This window comes from Solea solea, chromosome 5, assembly GCF_958295425.1.
Source record: "Solea solea chromosome 5, fSolSol10.1, whole genome shotgun sequence".
Lineage (NCBI taxonomy): Eukaryota > Metazoa > Chordata > Actinopteri > Pleuronectiformes > Soleidae > Solea > Solea solea.
This window is the reverse complement of record NC_081138.1, coordinates 16,567,867-16,583,721: the sequence shown is the minus strand read 5'-3', so window position 1 is coordinate 16,583,721 and position 15,855 is coordinate 16,567,867. Positions and strand designations below refer to the sequence as shown.

The 15,855-nt window shown below is 44.0% G+C and overlaps 1 protein-coding gene across 7 annotated transcripts in view; it reads right to left on the bottom strand.

Moving 5' to 3' along the window:
- The window catches only part of celf6 (CUGBP Elav-like family member 6), a 125,876-nt gene that overhangs the window by 44,159 nt on the left and 65,862 nt on the right, over window positions 1-15,855 (bottom strand). For all 7 annotated transcript variants that reach the window (XR_009240223.1, XM_058628712.1, XM_058628713.1 and 4 more), the window contains exon 3: window positions 1,430-1,478. Coding sequence is in view for 6 of the 7 variants with exons in the window: in XM_058628712.1 (XP_058484695.1) it covers window positions 1,430-1,478 (49 nt within the window). In the remaining variant the exon portion in view is untranslated. The remainder of the gene's footprint in view (window positions 1-1,429; window positions 1,479-15,855) is intronic.

Below are 15,855 nucleotides of genomic sequence, written 5' to 3'. Positions count from 1 at the left end.
CATGTAAATCTTTAACTGGCTTAATCTGCATTAACCTCAGTGATGTCAGGCACAAATGGCTTCTGAATGATGTAGTCAATCACCATGCCGGTCAGACTAAAGATGGAGGGAGGAGGCAGTACTGAAGAATCAGAGTCTAAACTAAACAGTCTTTGGAAACGTTTTCCGTAAACATGGCGTCATTTCAGGAAACGTCTTCATCCACACCAAACCCTCCCAAAATGACTCGAAACGCTGTAATACATATGCCAGGCCTGTACGTGGTGCAGTAACGCTGATACACCAAAACCGGAGAAGAAGAGTATACATTAGAATGTATACAATCAGAGAAACAGAGACAGAATGAACCAAGCCAGGGTGACCAAGGAAAGAAAGTAGAACCAAACAATCTCCTAACACAAGAAGAGGACGACGACAACAACGAAGATGAGGGACAGGGAATGCAAGCGTAGAGAGGTGGGATTATGACATCATGGTCTTCCTAAAGTAGCTTATTGGTTGTCTACATGAAAATGCAAGGGTGACGTTTTTGAGATTTTGATATTCTGAGACGCAATTTCAAAGAATATAGTATAGTATAATATAATATAATAGTATTCCAGGGCTCCCAAATCACCATTTCTGCATGGTCGAAACACTGATACGATTCAGCTTCACCTAGACTCCCCTTAATCTCATGCCTATAGCAATAAATGATTTACTTTGTAAAGCTTTGAATTTTCCTCCGACAGAAAGTCGTAAAACCAAAACGCTGACTCACACCAAATCTTTTTAAGTTTCAGTTTGTGCAGCAAGGTGTACCTTACTATATGTTATGTAATCCAAGTGTTGTCATGTGGCAGGACAATAAATGATGCTGATGCATAGATCGGTAGCGAGAGGCCGATTGGTTGCCATCTAGGTGTGTAGATTTCTACACAAAAACAAAACACATTGCACTGTCAAGTTCCATAAATCATGTTACACTTTGGGAGACTTGAACTGTCTTTCTTCTGTCTTGTTTTTGCGTCTTTCCTTCACAAAGAGAATAATAAAGTGATGCATTTAGTTAGTATTTCTATTTGTTTGTGTTAGTGCTAATCAGTCTGTCTGTCTGTGTGTGTGCGTTTGTGACTTCCTTCCACATTCTTGTCCATCCTCTCTGTCTCCTTCTCTCCATGTCTCGGTCTTGTCTTTGAACTGCTCTCAGTGACTGTGAACCTGAGACAGCCCCTCTGCTGGCACAGATGGGAAGTCAATAGAAGCAAGTGACCTATATTACAGGCAACTCTAGTAACTCCCAGTGTGTCTCCAGTGAGAGCAGAATATTAAGGATTGTATGTGTGCTATTCCAGTCTATGTTTTGTGTTTTTGATTGTGTGGGTGTGTGTGTGTGTGTGTGTGTGTTTTAAGGTGGGTGCATAACAGAGACCAGGAGAAGGTTAATTACCTCCTCGTCCTTCGCTGTCAGCCGGCTTCACCTGGATGGGCCGGTTCATCTGGAGAGAGAGAGAGAGAGAGAGATGGAGAGAGAAAGAGAAGTGGCGAAGAGAAAAGAGAAAAAAGAAAAGAGAGAAGGGAAATCCCTGGTTAGTACGCAACCATAGGAGCAACTCCTGCAATGGGTAAAAGTTGGAAGAGAGACAGTGAAATGTGGCAGTGTTCCTGGCGAAAATGTCCTGAGTTTTTCCCAGCTCTGTGGACTAAACACAAAAATCAACCAGTGACAGTGTTGTAAAAATGAAAAATATGTGCAAGTTCTGTATGCCAAAGTGTTTAATTAAGCCAGGGCACTGACTCTTGAGATGCCCGAATTCCCCTCACAGTTCAGCAGAATTAGCACTTTTCAATGACGGAGCCACACTGGTCGTCAGATGGCACGTGGAGATTAATGCCATTACATCAGCCACTCCCAGCCCCACAGGGAAAGGTGCTTTCTGGCTGGCCCTTGCTCTTCCTGTCCCCTCCCGGCTCCAGACTCCCAGTCACCGGCTATATTCTTCTCATCCCTGACCCACAGTAATCCCTCTTTATGTGCCTCCATCCCTTCCTCCTCTCTCGCCTCTCTACCCAGAAGCCCTTTGTAAACTTGCGATGAATATCACTCTGGCATGGTCAGCCAACCCCACCCTGTACTGGCCTCCTCCTCCTCCTCCTCCTCCTGGAAACTATTGAGAGCCACCAAACAGCGTATGGCTGTGAAACAGCTCATGAAAGGTTAACAGTAGGGAATCGATAAACAACCTTTGAAGATCCATTTCATTGTGAGGTGAAGGCAAAAGGACACCATAAAACAACCCTTTTAAAAACTGCCTGCCGTGACTAAAACTCCCCTGGTTCTTTTTGTTCCCCTGACTATGGTTTATTTATTTTTTTACTTGCTTCCCGGAGTTTGACAGTGGCAACAGAGAAACACTCAATATCGTTCCTTAATCTGAAACAAGAATAATATTCCCTCTACCTCTATGATTGGGGCGTTACCCTTGAAGACCCTTGCTTTTTGAGGCTAACACATTGGTCATATCCGGCATGGTGTTGTTCTATATTCAGTTGGTATAGCGGGCTTATCTTTCTAACTAGGCCACACCAACAGCTCCATGTGAGAGCCAGTGAATGGCACACGGTTCTGCCCCCTCAAATCAGTCAGTGTGTATTGGGCCCCCCGTCTACGAGGCACTTGACAGCAGTTGACATTCGCATGAGCCATGGCTAAATATAGAGCAAAGAGAGGTGGACATGTATAGACAAGCGTATACATGGTGATACCTCGGGGATGTGAAGGACTTGGCCTAGCCGTTTGCTGTGACACTGAAGTGGCTAGAGATGATGGACACACACACACAGATTCAGGGGTATAGCACACATGCAAATAGCCCCGTACACCCATCTCACATCACTTAGACTGTATTCACATTACCGGCCACCTTGATCCACTTCTTATTCAGTGCAGATCAGATTTGATGGTTCACATTCGTTACAACGAGTGTCTTGCATCTAACTTTCATATGAAACGCAAATGACACACGTGCACGCATACATAACGTACAAAACAACAAGATGCATAAATTACAATAATTACAATCGCTCATGACACAGCCACTTTAAAGACATACAGTGTTTTCATTCTAGGTCCAACATACAGAAGTAACGCAAGTCTGATTTGGAAATCTGAATTGATGATGGGATTTCTGTGTCCACAGAGCCCAGAGAAAAATCTGATTTTAGTCACAGCAACAGGAAAAAAACCAAACAAATGTTATATTATTCCTCTACTGTTGTTATAGGAGGCATGGGCTTTCAGACAGTGAGGGCAAGAGACAAAAAACATACTGTCAAGTAGCATGTTGTTTACAAATGTTGTTTTATATTATAATGCTGCCTTACTAGAATGGGCATCTTCCTGCCTGTGGGAAAAACAAAGGTCATATACGCTTTACTTTCCATAGCTGCCGGCGTCTGATGACATGAAGCATCAGTGGGAGACACACTGACTTGCTGACGCACTGCTAGTCACCCTGAATAAACATTTCATATTTCCTTCAGCTGTTATATTTCACTAAATGGTTAGAGGTGACTTACTTCCTTCAAACCTAAAAAAAAAAATAAAAAAAAATGAAAAGCTTTGAATAGGGAAATTTTCTCATGGTCTCAAGGGGGAGTGTGAGTCCAGCTGTTTCAGCTACTGCCTGTATTGCAGCTCCGCTTGGTTCCCCAAGGCTCTGGTGGGATGTGGTGAATGTAGAATACCTGTCAAGTTGTGTTTTAGTGTCAATCAAGAACTATAGCATGAACCTTAGTATTATTATTACAATCATCTTCATCTTTGTTAAGACTTTAACACAATATCTGGGTGACAGCCTTCTATATGTCTAAGGTGAGGTTCAGCTGAATCCTTAATGTAAGTCAGTGTGTGTTGGAGAGGATTAAGGTCAGTTTGAGCATTGTAAGCAGTAAGTTAAGTTGTGCTCCGTGTGTGTGTGTGTGTGTGTTGCAGAAGCAGCAGCTCATGTAGGGTAGGGTAGTCCCAAGATCCCTGCCCAGTGATCACTCAGCTTCCAGGTCTTAAACGCGAGTGAGTGGTCAGGAGGCTTCATTAGTAGCCCAGGAGCCACTACAGCAGCAAGAGTCAGTGTTCAACCCAAAAGTATGCTTGGGGTTGCTAGGCAACCGAATGGAGCTGACCGGCAGGCAGACAAGGTGAGCTGGCTGTGGGTCTGTGGGCTGTTCGCCAACCAATTGGCACTCATTTCTTTCTTCTTCCTTTTTTTCTTTATTTGGTCCAAGGAGGTCATAGTGAGCGGGGAGGGAGGAAAAAAAAAAAGAGAAAGATTTCTTAACTCCCACCTTCCAGCATGTCCCACTTTCAAGTCCCCTTTTTGGTGACTCTGACAATGAGTTTTTGGAGCAAGACTGATGCAACTTTTGCTCCATCTTCCTGCCAAATGACGTGCTCTGTTACTAGTTCAGCTTGATGCCAGACAAAGGAGCCGGGAGTAACACACCTTTAAATGTGTCGGGAGTTAAAATACACTGTATGTTTATCTACTGCATGTCTGTCTATGCTGCATATTTCCTTAAGCAAGCCGAGGGAATGTTATTAGCTCAGAAGTTTATTGTACTGTAGTCTGATGTTGACTTTCATCAACTCCTTTTTCTCTCTCTCTCCCTCTCTCTCACTCTCTCTTTCTCTCACACACATGTACATACACACACACACACACAGAGGCACAAAAAGTCTTGAGGCTCAATAACAGCAGGTGGCTTAGGTGACATTTTAATCCCTTATTACTGAGTGCAGGATTAGCCAACAGATCAAGACAGAGTTAATTATATGAATTCATCAGAGGTTGGGCGAAGAGGCAGCTTCCACTGCAGAGCCACTTTCCCCTTGGGCCAGGACCCACCCACCTGCCACCACCACCACCATCACCCTCCCATTGTGAAGAGAAGTGCATGCACACACTGAGGAAGAGGACAAGTGACACCCTATATCTGTCTGACAGGCTATATACTTCCTTATTAGCATTGTAAGCTAAGATAAAACATACAGTGGGGCCTCCAGGGACGCAGTAAGACAAATGACATCCACCACCTTCCCATTGGGCCTCGCAAAATGAACTGCTGAGACGCTGGAGAGGACGACTACAGGCTTTTTCATCCTGTAGACATGTGGCTGCCGATGCTGAAAGGAGTTCAACCCCTACCCCGCCACCCACCCCCGTCTTGCTTTATCTTTGTCTCTCTCTGCCCCTTTGGCCTCCAAAACCAATATGCTTCCCACCACAGCCCCTTAATGGGTTGATCAATGCTGACAAATAGGCAGCTCATGCTGTCTTGCCCAGGCTCTCTCAGCTCTGTGCCTGTGTGCTGCTGCACTTAGAGAGGCCATCTCTCTTTCTCCTGACTGTCCCCCTTTTCTGTCTTTCTTGTTTCTTTCACTGACTTTCTCCCTCTCGATATTTCCCCCCCCCCGCTTCATGCTCTACTTCCTTTATGTCCATACATTCATTTTTTTTCTTTGTTCTAATCTCCAGGGTCAAATCTATATTTTTTTATTCTGTTATGATGAATAAAAGTCAGCTGAAGGCACGGCCGGGCGGAGAGCCAGCAGTGTGGAAGAGAGGAACTTGCTCACAATTTCCAGTAAAAGACAACTTGTGCGTTCGCGTGTGCATGCATTCAAGTTAGTCTGTCCTTTTGCTGGTGCGTCTGATTGATATAATGCAGTGGAGGGGAAGGCAGACAGGGATGCTGCTGGCCTTTGACCGTGTTTGACCTTGCTTTGCAGGGAGAAATGCTATCTCTCAAGACTGAATACAGAAAAGTGTTTTCTCAAAACCCACTACAAAAGGGTGAGCACTGATACTCTTCACCCTCGTCACTTCCACACTGTATAGTCTGCAGAAGCTGTCTGGATCATTGATGCACCAGACGGAACTAAAAACAGACTCACAGATGATTCTGAGGTTGTCTGAGTAGGTTTTTAGTAATGCGAGCACCGGGGCAAACCCACAAAAAAGCCCTTCAGATGCTGCATGTGCAGTAAATGTCAAGTCACTCAGCAAGCTACTGGGATATCGTCTGAAATGAATGGTGTTTATGCAAAAGCTATGCCTTGATTTACATTATTCCCTGGAAGAATCATCGTTTGTACATCATGCACAATGAAGACATATCCAGGCGCACCACCTGCTATTTTTGTTCATCAGCGAGCATGCAGGCACGATGAAGTGAGGTATTAATAGGAGGGTTTGGTGATGAATAATTAACTTCTCAGCCAGTCACATTACTCATCTTGTATATTTTAAACAGCTGTGCCAATCATAGTCGCGCGAGAAAAACATCACTCATGAAAAGAAGGGAAGAGTGTACATCAATTTGTCTGCATTAAAAAAAAAGTGTTTTTGTTTTTTTTCATAGTGATGAGGGCACGCATGTGCAAACGTCTGGTCGTCATCAGCTTCACCATGACACTAAAACATGGTTTTATTGTGAAAGAGACAATGATGCGTTTTATAGGGAAATGTGCAGTGTAACTCTGTGCTACGCTTAAACAAGACAATGTCACAGTGTCTTTGCTTGAGTATATTCTATTTCAGACAGTTCACAGTTAGAGTCACATACTTTTGTCTGCAATCCGAATGTAAAAACCAAGCTCTAACTTCTAAAACTGGAGCATTACTCTGTTCAAGTCCGAGAAAATAAACATGTTTCTGTCCATGTTTGTTTCTAAAGACCTTTGTTTCTGCTCTGCTGTTTTGTGATTGAGGTAAATGTTGCATTTACAGCAGCGTTCAGAAGACCTGTTAAGCTCAGACTGCTATTTTGTAGTGCAAACGGTGAACTTTCATGTCTTTTCTTTCTGTGGACACTCACAGCTCGAACAGATGACTAAACGCCGAAAAAAACCAAAACATTATTCCTCCGCTTTGTTGTTCCTTCATTTCATCCCACACATCTGATACCATTTAGTTTTCAAGTTTTGATAGGCCATCTTTTGTTTGATGCCTCTCATTATCATTCTGTTGCGCCGTCAGTGAATTCATTGGAGCTTTTGATGCCATTTACAGCCTTTTAAGCACAATTAAAGATATTTAATGCACGCTGACTTTTCTTCAAGAGCCAATAAAGAAGAGACAGTGGTGCTGGCTGAGACAGGGACCTCTCTTCCAAAGGAGATTCTGACCTTTAACCATGACTAAACCACAGTAAGTGCCCTTACCGCTGTTATTATCATCAGTGTCTTTGGAGGATTAGAGAGTATTTGACTGCTTCATTGAGTCAAATTGACATTTTTGTCAATACCGACTTTAGAGAGTGAGTATAAGGAGAGTATTTGTCTGTTTTTCTTTTGTCTGTGTTGCACCAGCCCAACTGAACTGTATTGATAAGACAAATCTATGAAGTTATTTTTGTTTTTACCTCAATGGTAAGCAAACTCTCTGATCCAGCACAGCCCGGACTCTACCAGCCCAAATGACTGCCACAGCTGGCATGAGTTTTTCTCTTAAATTGGTGAACATGTTCACGGCACCTTTCCTGTGAGTCCAGTGAGTCAGGAGAGGTCGAGGCTGCCGTGTGCTTCTTGAAAGGGATGGGTTTGATTTGGAGTGATCACACTGCCGGTCTCCCTCCCAAAACAAAACAGGAAGGGGGTCTGTGTCTGCCTCAGTGTGAGGAGAAGAAGAGGGAGAAGGGGTGCTGACAGCTCGGCTGAGGGTGGCTGGTGGTGAGATGCGACCTATTTTTAGCTCTGAGCCCGAGCTCCTATTTAAAGACAAGGTACTTTGGATCAGTTTGGAAAAGGAAAGGGGCAGCAGCAAAAAGAGAAAAAAAGAGGGTGGATGCAATTAGCATAGTTTTTCCTGGTATGATACTTTGGTGTCCAAGTTTTGACCTATTTTCCTTTTTTTTCTTAAATTTTGTGATGCGTCTCTTTGAATCGAGCAATGATTGCGCGGTCCGTAGGGGCCCAGCTGAACATCGGAACCAATCTTTATCATGCTGTCCTTTTTTTGGTCCAAATCACTATCATCTCTCCACGCAGCCTACATTCATAATAGCCCTACTCTCCCTTCCTCTTTTTTTTTTATTTTTACTCCACTGGTGCGCAGCAGGCCTCCTCTCGAGGTGGGACAGTGGCAGACAGAGACGGAAAATGGATGAGAAATCGCGCCATCAAGCTATCCTCTGCTCCATAAAGCCTCTGTTCTTCCACTCACTGTAGATAGATTGCTGTGTAGATCACTGCAACCAATGGGCAGTGCATTGAAGAAGGACAGGGGAAGTTGTGGTGGAGGTGCATTGGGTGGAAGGAGGAGGGGGGGTGTGTGGGGGGGGGGGTGACGCTTCAACACAGTGAGACAAGACTAACAAATTAGTCAAAGTGACAGGGTGTTTTATGAGGTCTGCTCTTGTGAGGTGACTGCTGCTCTCTCTCTCTCTCTCCCTCTCTTAGTCTGGCTTACCCTGGGCAGTGGAGACCATGCATGGGCCGTGTTTGTGTGTTCACTCGCACACATTTGTGTGTGTGTGTGTGTGTGTGTTTAAAATGGTACGAAGGAAATGGTGGAATAGGAAGCCGGGGAAAATATATATATGGTAGTGTATTAACCCTTTCACGGTTTGTGCTATCGGGAAAATTCATGTGGTTATTATGGTCATTTCACTTGCGTTGTTGCAGGAAGCTGGAGAATCGGCGCCTTTGTCGCCAGTGATAGAGGAGAGTTGGAAAAATGACTGTACATAGTTTTCATTTTTTTTAGCCTGTCTTTGGACATTTTATTTAACAAGCAAACTACAGTGTTTTTTTTTTTTTAAATCAAATGTTTTTCTTCATTTTAAATTTTTAATATACTATTTTAACATGCAGTTACATTGTAAATAACTGCCAGACTTTGAAAGTTATTCTGGCAAAAAATATCTTTTCACTTTGCATTATTATCACAGCCATTATTTACACATTTTGTTGTGTTCAGTTTTTACACATTGATGGGGCTTAATGGCGATGTATGAAGTAGCCTACTTAATTCACTTTCCATGTAGCAGCTTGTAATTGGACGTGGACATCCCTGCATATCTACATAACAAGTTATTCTCCCACTGTTTGTAGTATACACACTCTGCTGTCGATCCAAGCCCCGCACCCAAACAATAAAACAGGAGTTGGAATTACCTAGTGCGTCCCTGGGAGCATCTATCACTCCACACAGCCACAGTACACATGCTCCTGAATCAGGCCAGGAAAACAACTAAAGCGGCTCACAGTAAGCCAGTACATAAAGAGGAATGAGCGAATAATAATAATAAGTGGAATGTAATGACAAACACCATGCATCTATCAGATTTATGAGTGTTTATCCTACTCTGCTCCTCTCATATAGCCGCTGGCTGGGCCTGCGCTCTGGCCCGTACGCACCACAATGCTGATGAGAGGAGTCAGCGGTGAGCAATCGTATAGAGCGCGGAGCAAAGGGGACAATGGAGCTTGACTCGCTCTGCTGTGGGCAATGACAACATTCGGTAGTCTGGCTCTGAAGGCCCAGTGTGTACACAGACACACATACAAAACTGAAGCCATCTTATGGTACATCACCATCGATTCATGTCAAAACGGTATGATCAAAACAAATCATCGCTCTCGCTGTGATCACAGCAACAACTGACTCTGACAACTAGACAAACACTGCACGTGTTTGACACACTACGTGGGTAGTGTTGAGTTAATGAAGATGTTCATGTGTTTGAGAAAGAGTGTCTCGCATTATTTATATATATACACAGTATGTATATGATATGTGCGTATTGCCTTCACATTTAACAGCTAAACAATATCTTAAATGTATATATTTACGTCTTTTACAGAATAAGGTGTTTGAAAGCGGTCGGTGCAATACAAAGTGCCTCAAACAAACAAAGGTACCGTACATTTGTCTGTTACTTTATGAGAATTTCATTCCCTTGTTTCTGATTTGGTACATTTTAAGATTTTGTAGTTGACTGACGCTGACGCGTTTAAGGTACAATGTAATGTACACACACACACACACACACACACATGCTCATGAGTACATACTGTATGCTCACGAACGACAGATTTACAAACCGGCCCACATTCACACAGATACACACTGGCTCAATAAAAGTAATGGACGGCAGAACCATGAAACACACTATCATATTTAAATGGTGCCATAAATTTACACAGCAGAATGAACACAGAAATAAAATAATAATAATACTAATAGGGCAGAAGATGTACTGCTGTAATGAGAAATCTAAGTCATTACTAATAACACAAATGTGTCCAAGCACAAGGAGACATACATTCATGCTCACTTGTCAAAGAGTGCACACATTTCTTGCACACACACACACATTGCTCACAAGCTGAGTTGCTCGTGCAGAGATGCCTTCAGACGCATAGTAGCAGTGACACACATTCACACTCGCACGCGCACACAGCCCCCTAAGTGTGTTCCGAGACACTGTTAGCACAGAAGGCTGTTTGTGAAAATGATCACATCAATCGAAGTGATAGATAAAAGACTGGGAGAAATTGATAAAGTGCCACAATTATTCGGAAGATGAATGGCTGAATTTGCTTTTGAAATTGGACTGGATCTCAGCGCAATGGAACAGAACTCATCATCATCAATGAGCCTGCCATTTGATTGCTTTCTGTCACAACCCAATATCAGCCAGGACAATTGGATCCATCTGCCAAATGGGATCAAATTCACCTACTCACGCAGCATCACAGGTGATGTATAGTGACCATGTGTAAAACACATTACACTGCAATTGCACGATACATCATTGTGCATGTTGTTGTTGGGTGCTCGGGTATAATGTTTGCCATCACAGCGCATGAGTACAATCAATAGAAAATTATTTGAGATACATTAGGGGAACACAAGTAGGACATCGGGGGAAGTGATGGCACCGGTGCTAAAGCAAGGAGGATGAAAAGCACACAACACATGACACTATCAGTTCATCTTATGTGTGAGAGATGATTGTAAAGCTTGCGATAGATGTGCAGTTAATGGTGGGCTTTCTTTCTTACACCGCTCTTGGTTCCTGGGAAATCTTGTCTTTTATCATTGTTATTATTATTATTATTATTATTATTGTTATTATTTTAAAGAATAGTTGTAACTCATAAAACCTGCACTATCACATCGCATCATTTATTTAAGCCCATAATTCCTTTGGCTTTTGCAGTTTTACACCTCACAATGATGCATTGGTTAACACGGTCTGAATATTTGAGCCACATAAAAATGGTAATAGATTAAACCGGGGGAGTGTAAAGGGCTGCAGTGTGTGTGTGTGTGTGTGTGAGCAGAGCTATCAGTAAAGAAGTATTACTGCAGCTTACACAGGCCTTAGCATACAGAGGCGAACACCAGGATGCACTGTATCTTCCATGTACACACACAAACACACAAACACACACACACACAAAGCAGCAGAAGAGGGACAACACAGCAGGGGGTCATGGAGAAACACACTAAGTAATGTGCTGTGCTGGGAGGAGGGTGACAGGGGTCTGATGATGCACTGCAAGTGTGTAAATGGGCCACTATTAAGGGAAAGGAAGGCTGAATGATTGGCTGCAACAGCCATGCATCTAAAATTAGCTATTTACCTTTCCGTGTCCTTTTTGTTTAGGGTTTTTGTGGCATCTAGTACAACCACATTTGCATGCGGTATAAATCACGACATCTGCTTTGGCCTGTAAATCTGTCAGAAAGAGACCGACGAGACTGAGGTTTTGTCTTTTATTTGATCGATTGTTTCCAGTGTTTATGTGCTCTGGCATGTATTATGTATTAAGTGTCACGTCTCCATAATGTAACATTTTTTTTCGACTCTGCTGTGTTATATTCTGTTGTTTTCTATTACGTTCTAGTCTAATGCGTGGTGTAGCTCTAATGTACAGACTGACAGTCTCGCACACGCCTACACCGTACCCTCCTCTCCTGACATTTAAAATAAAAATCTTCTACTTGTCTGTCAGGGAATATATGCATGCTGCTTCCCGACATATAATTCACACGTAATGCCTTTTGTTTTAACTCTCTTTGTCTTTTTCAACTTTAAGCCTGAGCACACTCTTACATGCATACACTGTAATGGGAAAGCAGGGGTTTGCCATAGGATTGAACAATATGTTGAACAGTGTTAAGTATTCTAGGGTCTACAACTGTCACGATATGTGTTGTCAGTTCAATCACTGAATTGACTGAACATAGATACGTACTACATGCAACCATCAGACCTACGCTGCACTGCAACAGGATGCAGAATCTAAGGAAATATGTTAAAAAGAGAAGTTGATTGTAAAGTGCATCTTTTGTGACACTCACAGTTGTGCTATTTCTGTAACTGAAACCAAACACAACTCATCGTGCGTGATTCTCACCAGCATCTTTCACTGGCAGAACACAAACATGACAAACTCATGTTTTCCCATTACAACACACACAACAAAGTATCCTTCCGGGGGTTTTCTCTGACCACAAACCAAAACCTTCCTTGAACGCCTTAGCGTTTGTCCTTGCAATGACATGAGTCTCCACAGGTTAGCGTGTGTTTAGGTTGAAATCCCCAGTGCAACATAACAACGCGCTCTCGCACGCTCACATGCATGTACAAGTGTATGCCTATATGCATGCACTCGGAGCCACACATGCACACAATTGTTGCTGTGCACTCAAGTGTCTGGGAGCTCTGTGGGCACCTGGGCTGTCAGAGAGCAGACCACAGACTGTCCCTGGTCCCTGCTCCACCTGCTGTGACAGCTAATTAGGCCTGGTCACAAAAAAAAACAAATAAAATAGCCTGTCTGGGAGCTGGAGTGGGTGTCGCGGCATGGCAAAGCAGGGCATGGCACGGGATGGCATTGGGGATAGCATAGCATGGGCAGCTGATGAGGTGAACCTGCCATGTCGTCCAGGGACACACACTCAGCCCAGAAACACCTACTACCACAGCTCGTGTCTTTGTTAACCGCCCCCCTCAGTCATTAATTACACTCACAAACTTCTATTAGTCCTCCATTTAAACTAATCAACAAGCAGAGCCCTCCGCTGACATTATTAGCTCTTAAAACAAGCAGCGGTATTTGGGGAGGGGCCCTCGGAACCGTTTGTGAACATTAACCCTCCCTTCAACAGTAATGAGCCATCCTTATATTATGTGCCACTCCTCAGGGCCTATTGTCCCGCTCCTTGTTGTCCAACAGCCCCCCCAGCTTGTTCGTCTTGTGTTGTTGTCGTCGTGAGGAGACAGCAACAGCTATCACCAAAGCTGTCCTGGCCACAGGCTGACAAGGGAACTTAAATAGCATGGCAGGAACTTAACACTGCAAGATTGGGAATGTATTTTTGGGAGACTTGGGGATCAAAGGCACAAGAGAAAATGGGATGAGACAGGGCAGCCTAAGCCCTTTGGGTGTGTGTGTGTGTGTGTGTGTGTGTGTGTGTGTGTGTGTGTGTGTGTGTGTGTTCCTTTGAATGTGTGACTCATATTAGACATGAGGAAGAGGAGGAAACACAGGCTGGAGATGGTGACAGGGAGCTTAGCTGTTTGCCTCGACCAGCGGGGAGCATGGAGAGAGAGAGCGATGGAGGGAGAGCAGCCCCCTGAGCAACTGCCCAACCTCCTGGGGTTTGAGCTGCTGTTCGAAAGTAGCACTAATAACACAGACACATATGTAGACTGTATCTGTATCAGACGGAGCTAAATGTGGAAAACGCGCACACAGACGGAGTCATTGGCAGTATTTGGCCTCTCATGAATCTGCTGCTATCAGAGTGAGTTGTGTTGAGCATGTCATTTGCATTTACTGCTCCAAGTGGACAGTTGTTGGCTTTTGACTGGCTGGCCCTTCCGAATGTGTCAGATGGTATCTGCATAAAGTTCAGTCTCTCTCATCTTTCCCATGTATCGTAGCTGGGCACTTTTTGGGTCTGTTGCTCTCGGCAGCGCGTACGGTGCTACAAAGTCCGGTCTTTACCATTGCTGCCCTAGCTTTTCTAAAGTAATGTATGTAAATGACCTGTCATGCCTTCAAAACGTAGAGATACTGCTTTCCAGACCCAAGCAAAAGTTGTTGTCATACTGGTCGTTTCATGTGGTAGAATTAAGCCAGACAAACTTGTTTCAGTGTAGTCCATGTGCTTGGCAAGCTGCTTTTATTAATATGAATAAGGCACCGTGTTTGAATGCTCCCTCCGTTGTTTAAGGCATCCATGCTTTCTAATCACTCATTGAATATAGCTGGTAGCAGAGACCTTAGCTATCGTATCCAGCTTTACGGACCAAAGAACACGCTCAATAATTTAGCTGATGGGAACTGTGGACCGCACTGGAAATGAGCTGAATGGCTCAGAAAAGTAGCACAAAGTCAGAGAAACCTTCATTAGGCTCATGTATGGCTGCAAGTTGACACTGAAGGTACAATGCTAGCCAATTACTGTATTCCAAAAACTTGTGCTTAGGGCAACGGGCAGCCCTGTCTGTTCTTTACTTATTAATCCCTGGCAGGCTTACTGTATTGCATCCTGATTGACTGTTCATAGTGAAATATTAATGTCATCTCATTTTCTCTCCTCTGTCTCGCTCACCTTCCTTGTTACTGTTGCTGACCGCTAACTGAGTGTTTCGGTCTTCCGAGCAGTAATTTAGAGAGGTATGCACGGACGGCTGCTCTCCGGGGGCTATTGAGGTCGAACCATGTGAAACAAAGGCTTTCGCGTCGTTGCTGTCGTTAATGCTGTGTGACTCGTGGCCTGCAGTTTAACTTTGAAGTACAAGACATTTTTATTACGAGTTTTTAAGGATAAATGAGAAAAACTGCAGTGCAACAATGGAAAATAATAGCATACCTATGTTTGTTTGTTTTCTAAATAATTTGTTGCTTGCATTTTCTCATTTGCCGAACCCACAACAAACAAGCATATGCACACACTGAATCATGCCCACACACATGTAATTTGTGTCAAGAGAGGTTTGGTAGGAAAAGAGTCAATGCACTATTTTCCAGCTCTTATCGGTGCTTGTAAAGGGATAAGGAGAGGGAAAGTGTGAGCGGGGGGGAGCGAGAAAATGCCATTTGGGGGGAGAGCCAAGTGGGTCTGCTAAACGAGTGGATTCTTATGCAAATACATGCTAATTTATGCACACAAGGCACTGGCAGCGCCTGAGGCTGCTTTGATTGGCAGTTGCAGGTCTGTGTGTGCTGAGGAGGGACGCTTGGCTCCGGGTGCTTCTGTAAAGTTGGGCACGGCTGCCTCTCCATGTTCTACATGCTCTGGATCCACCGACTGCACACGTCTGTGGCCTAACCTCTCCACCGCACTAGTCCCGGCAAACTGGCAGGGCTCCCATCCAAAATACTCTCCACACACCAAGAGCTAAGCTCAGCTAGCTCCGATTCCTCTATGGCTGGAAGCAGCCAGGGCATCATTATAAAATCAATGCCCCAGCTTCATCGCGCCGGGCTCTGTGTGCGTGTGAGCAGGAGGGGCTGCGTTATGGGCTTGTTTGTGTTGATTCTAGGGGGTGTTTCTGAGTGGCAGAACAGCAGTGGCGCCGATGCAATGCTCTCCACACTCACTAATGGGCTGACAGAGAGGCTCTAGGTCAGGGCCTCCCATTACTTCAGGAGGGAAACTGGCTAAATGAAGAGGACCCTGCACCTAGCTATCACCCAGAGGAAATGTAAATGCCATTTGTAAATGTGGCAAGATGTTGTCATGCAGAGCAGTGGTACATCGTGATAATGTAAACATGAATTTCTGAATATGGTGATGCCAGAGTAATTGGGTAGCAGCTATTTATCTTTTTTTTTTTTTGGCAGTTTTT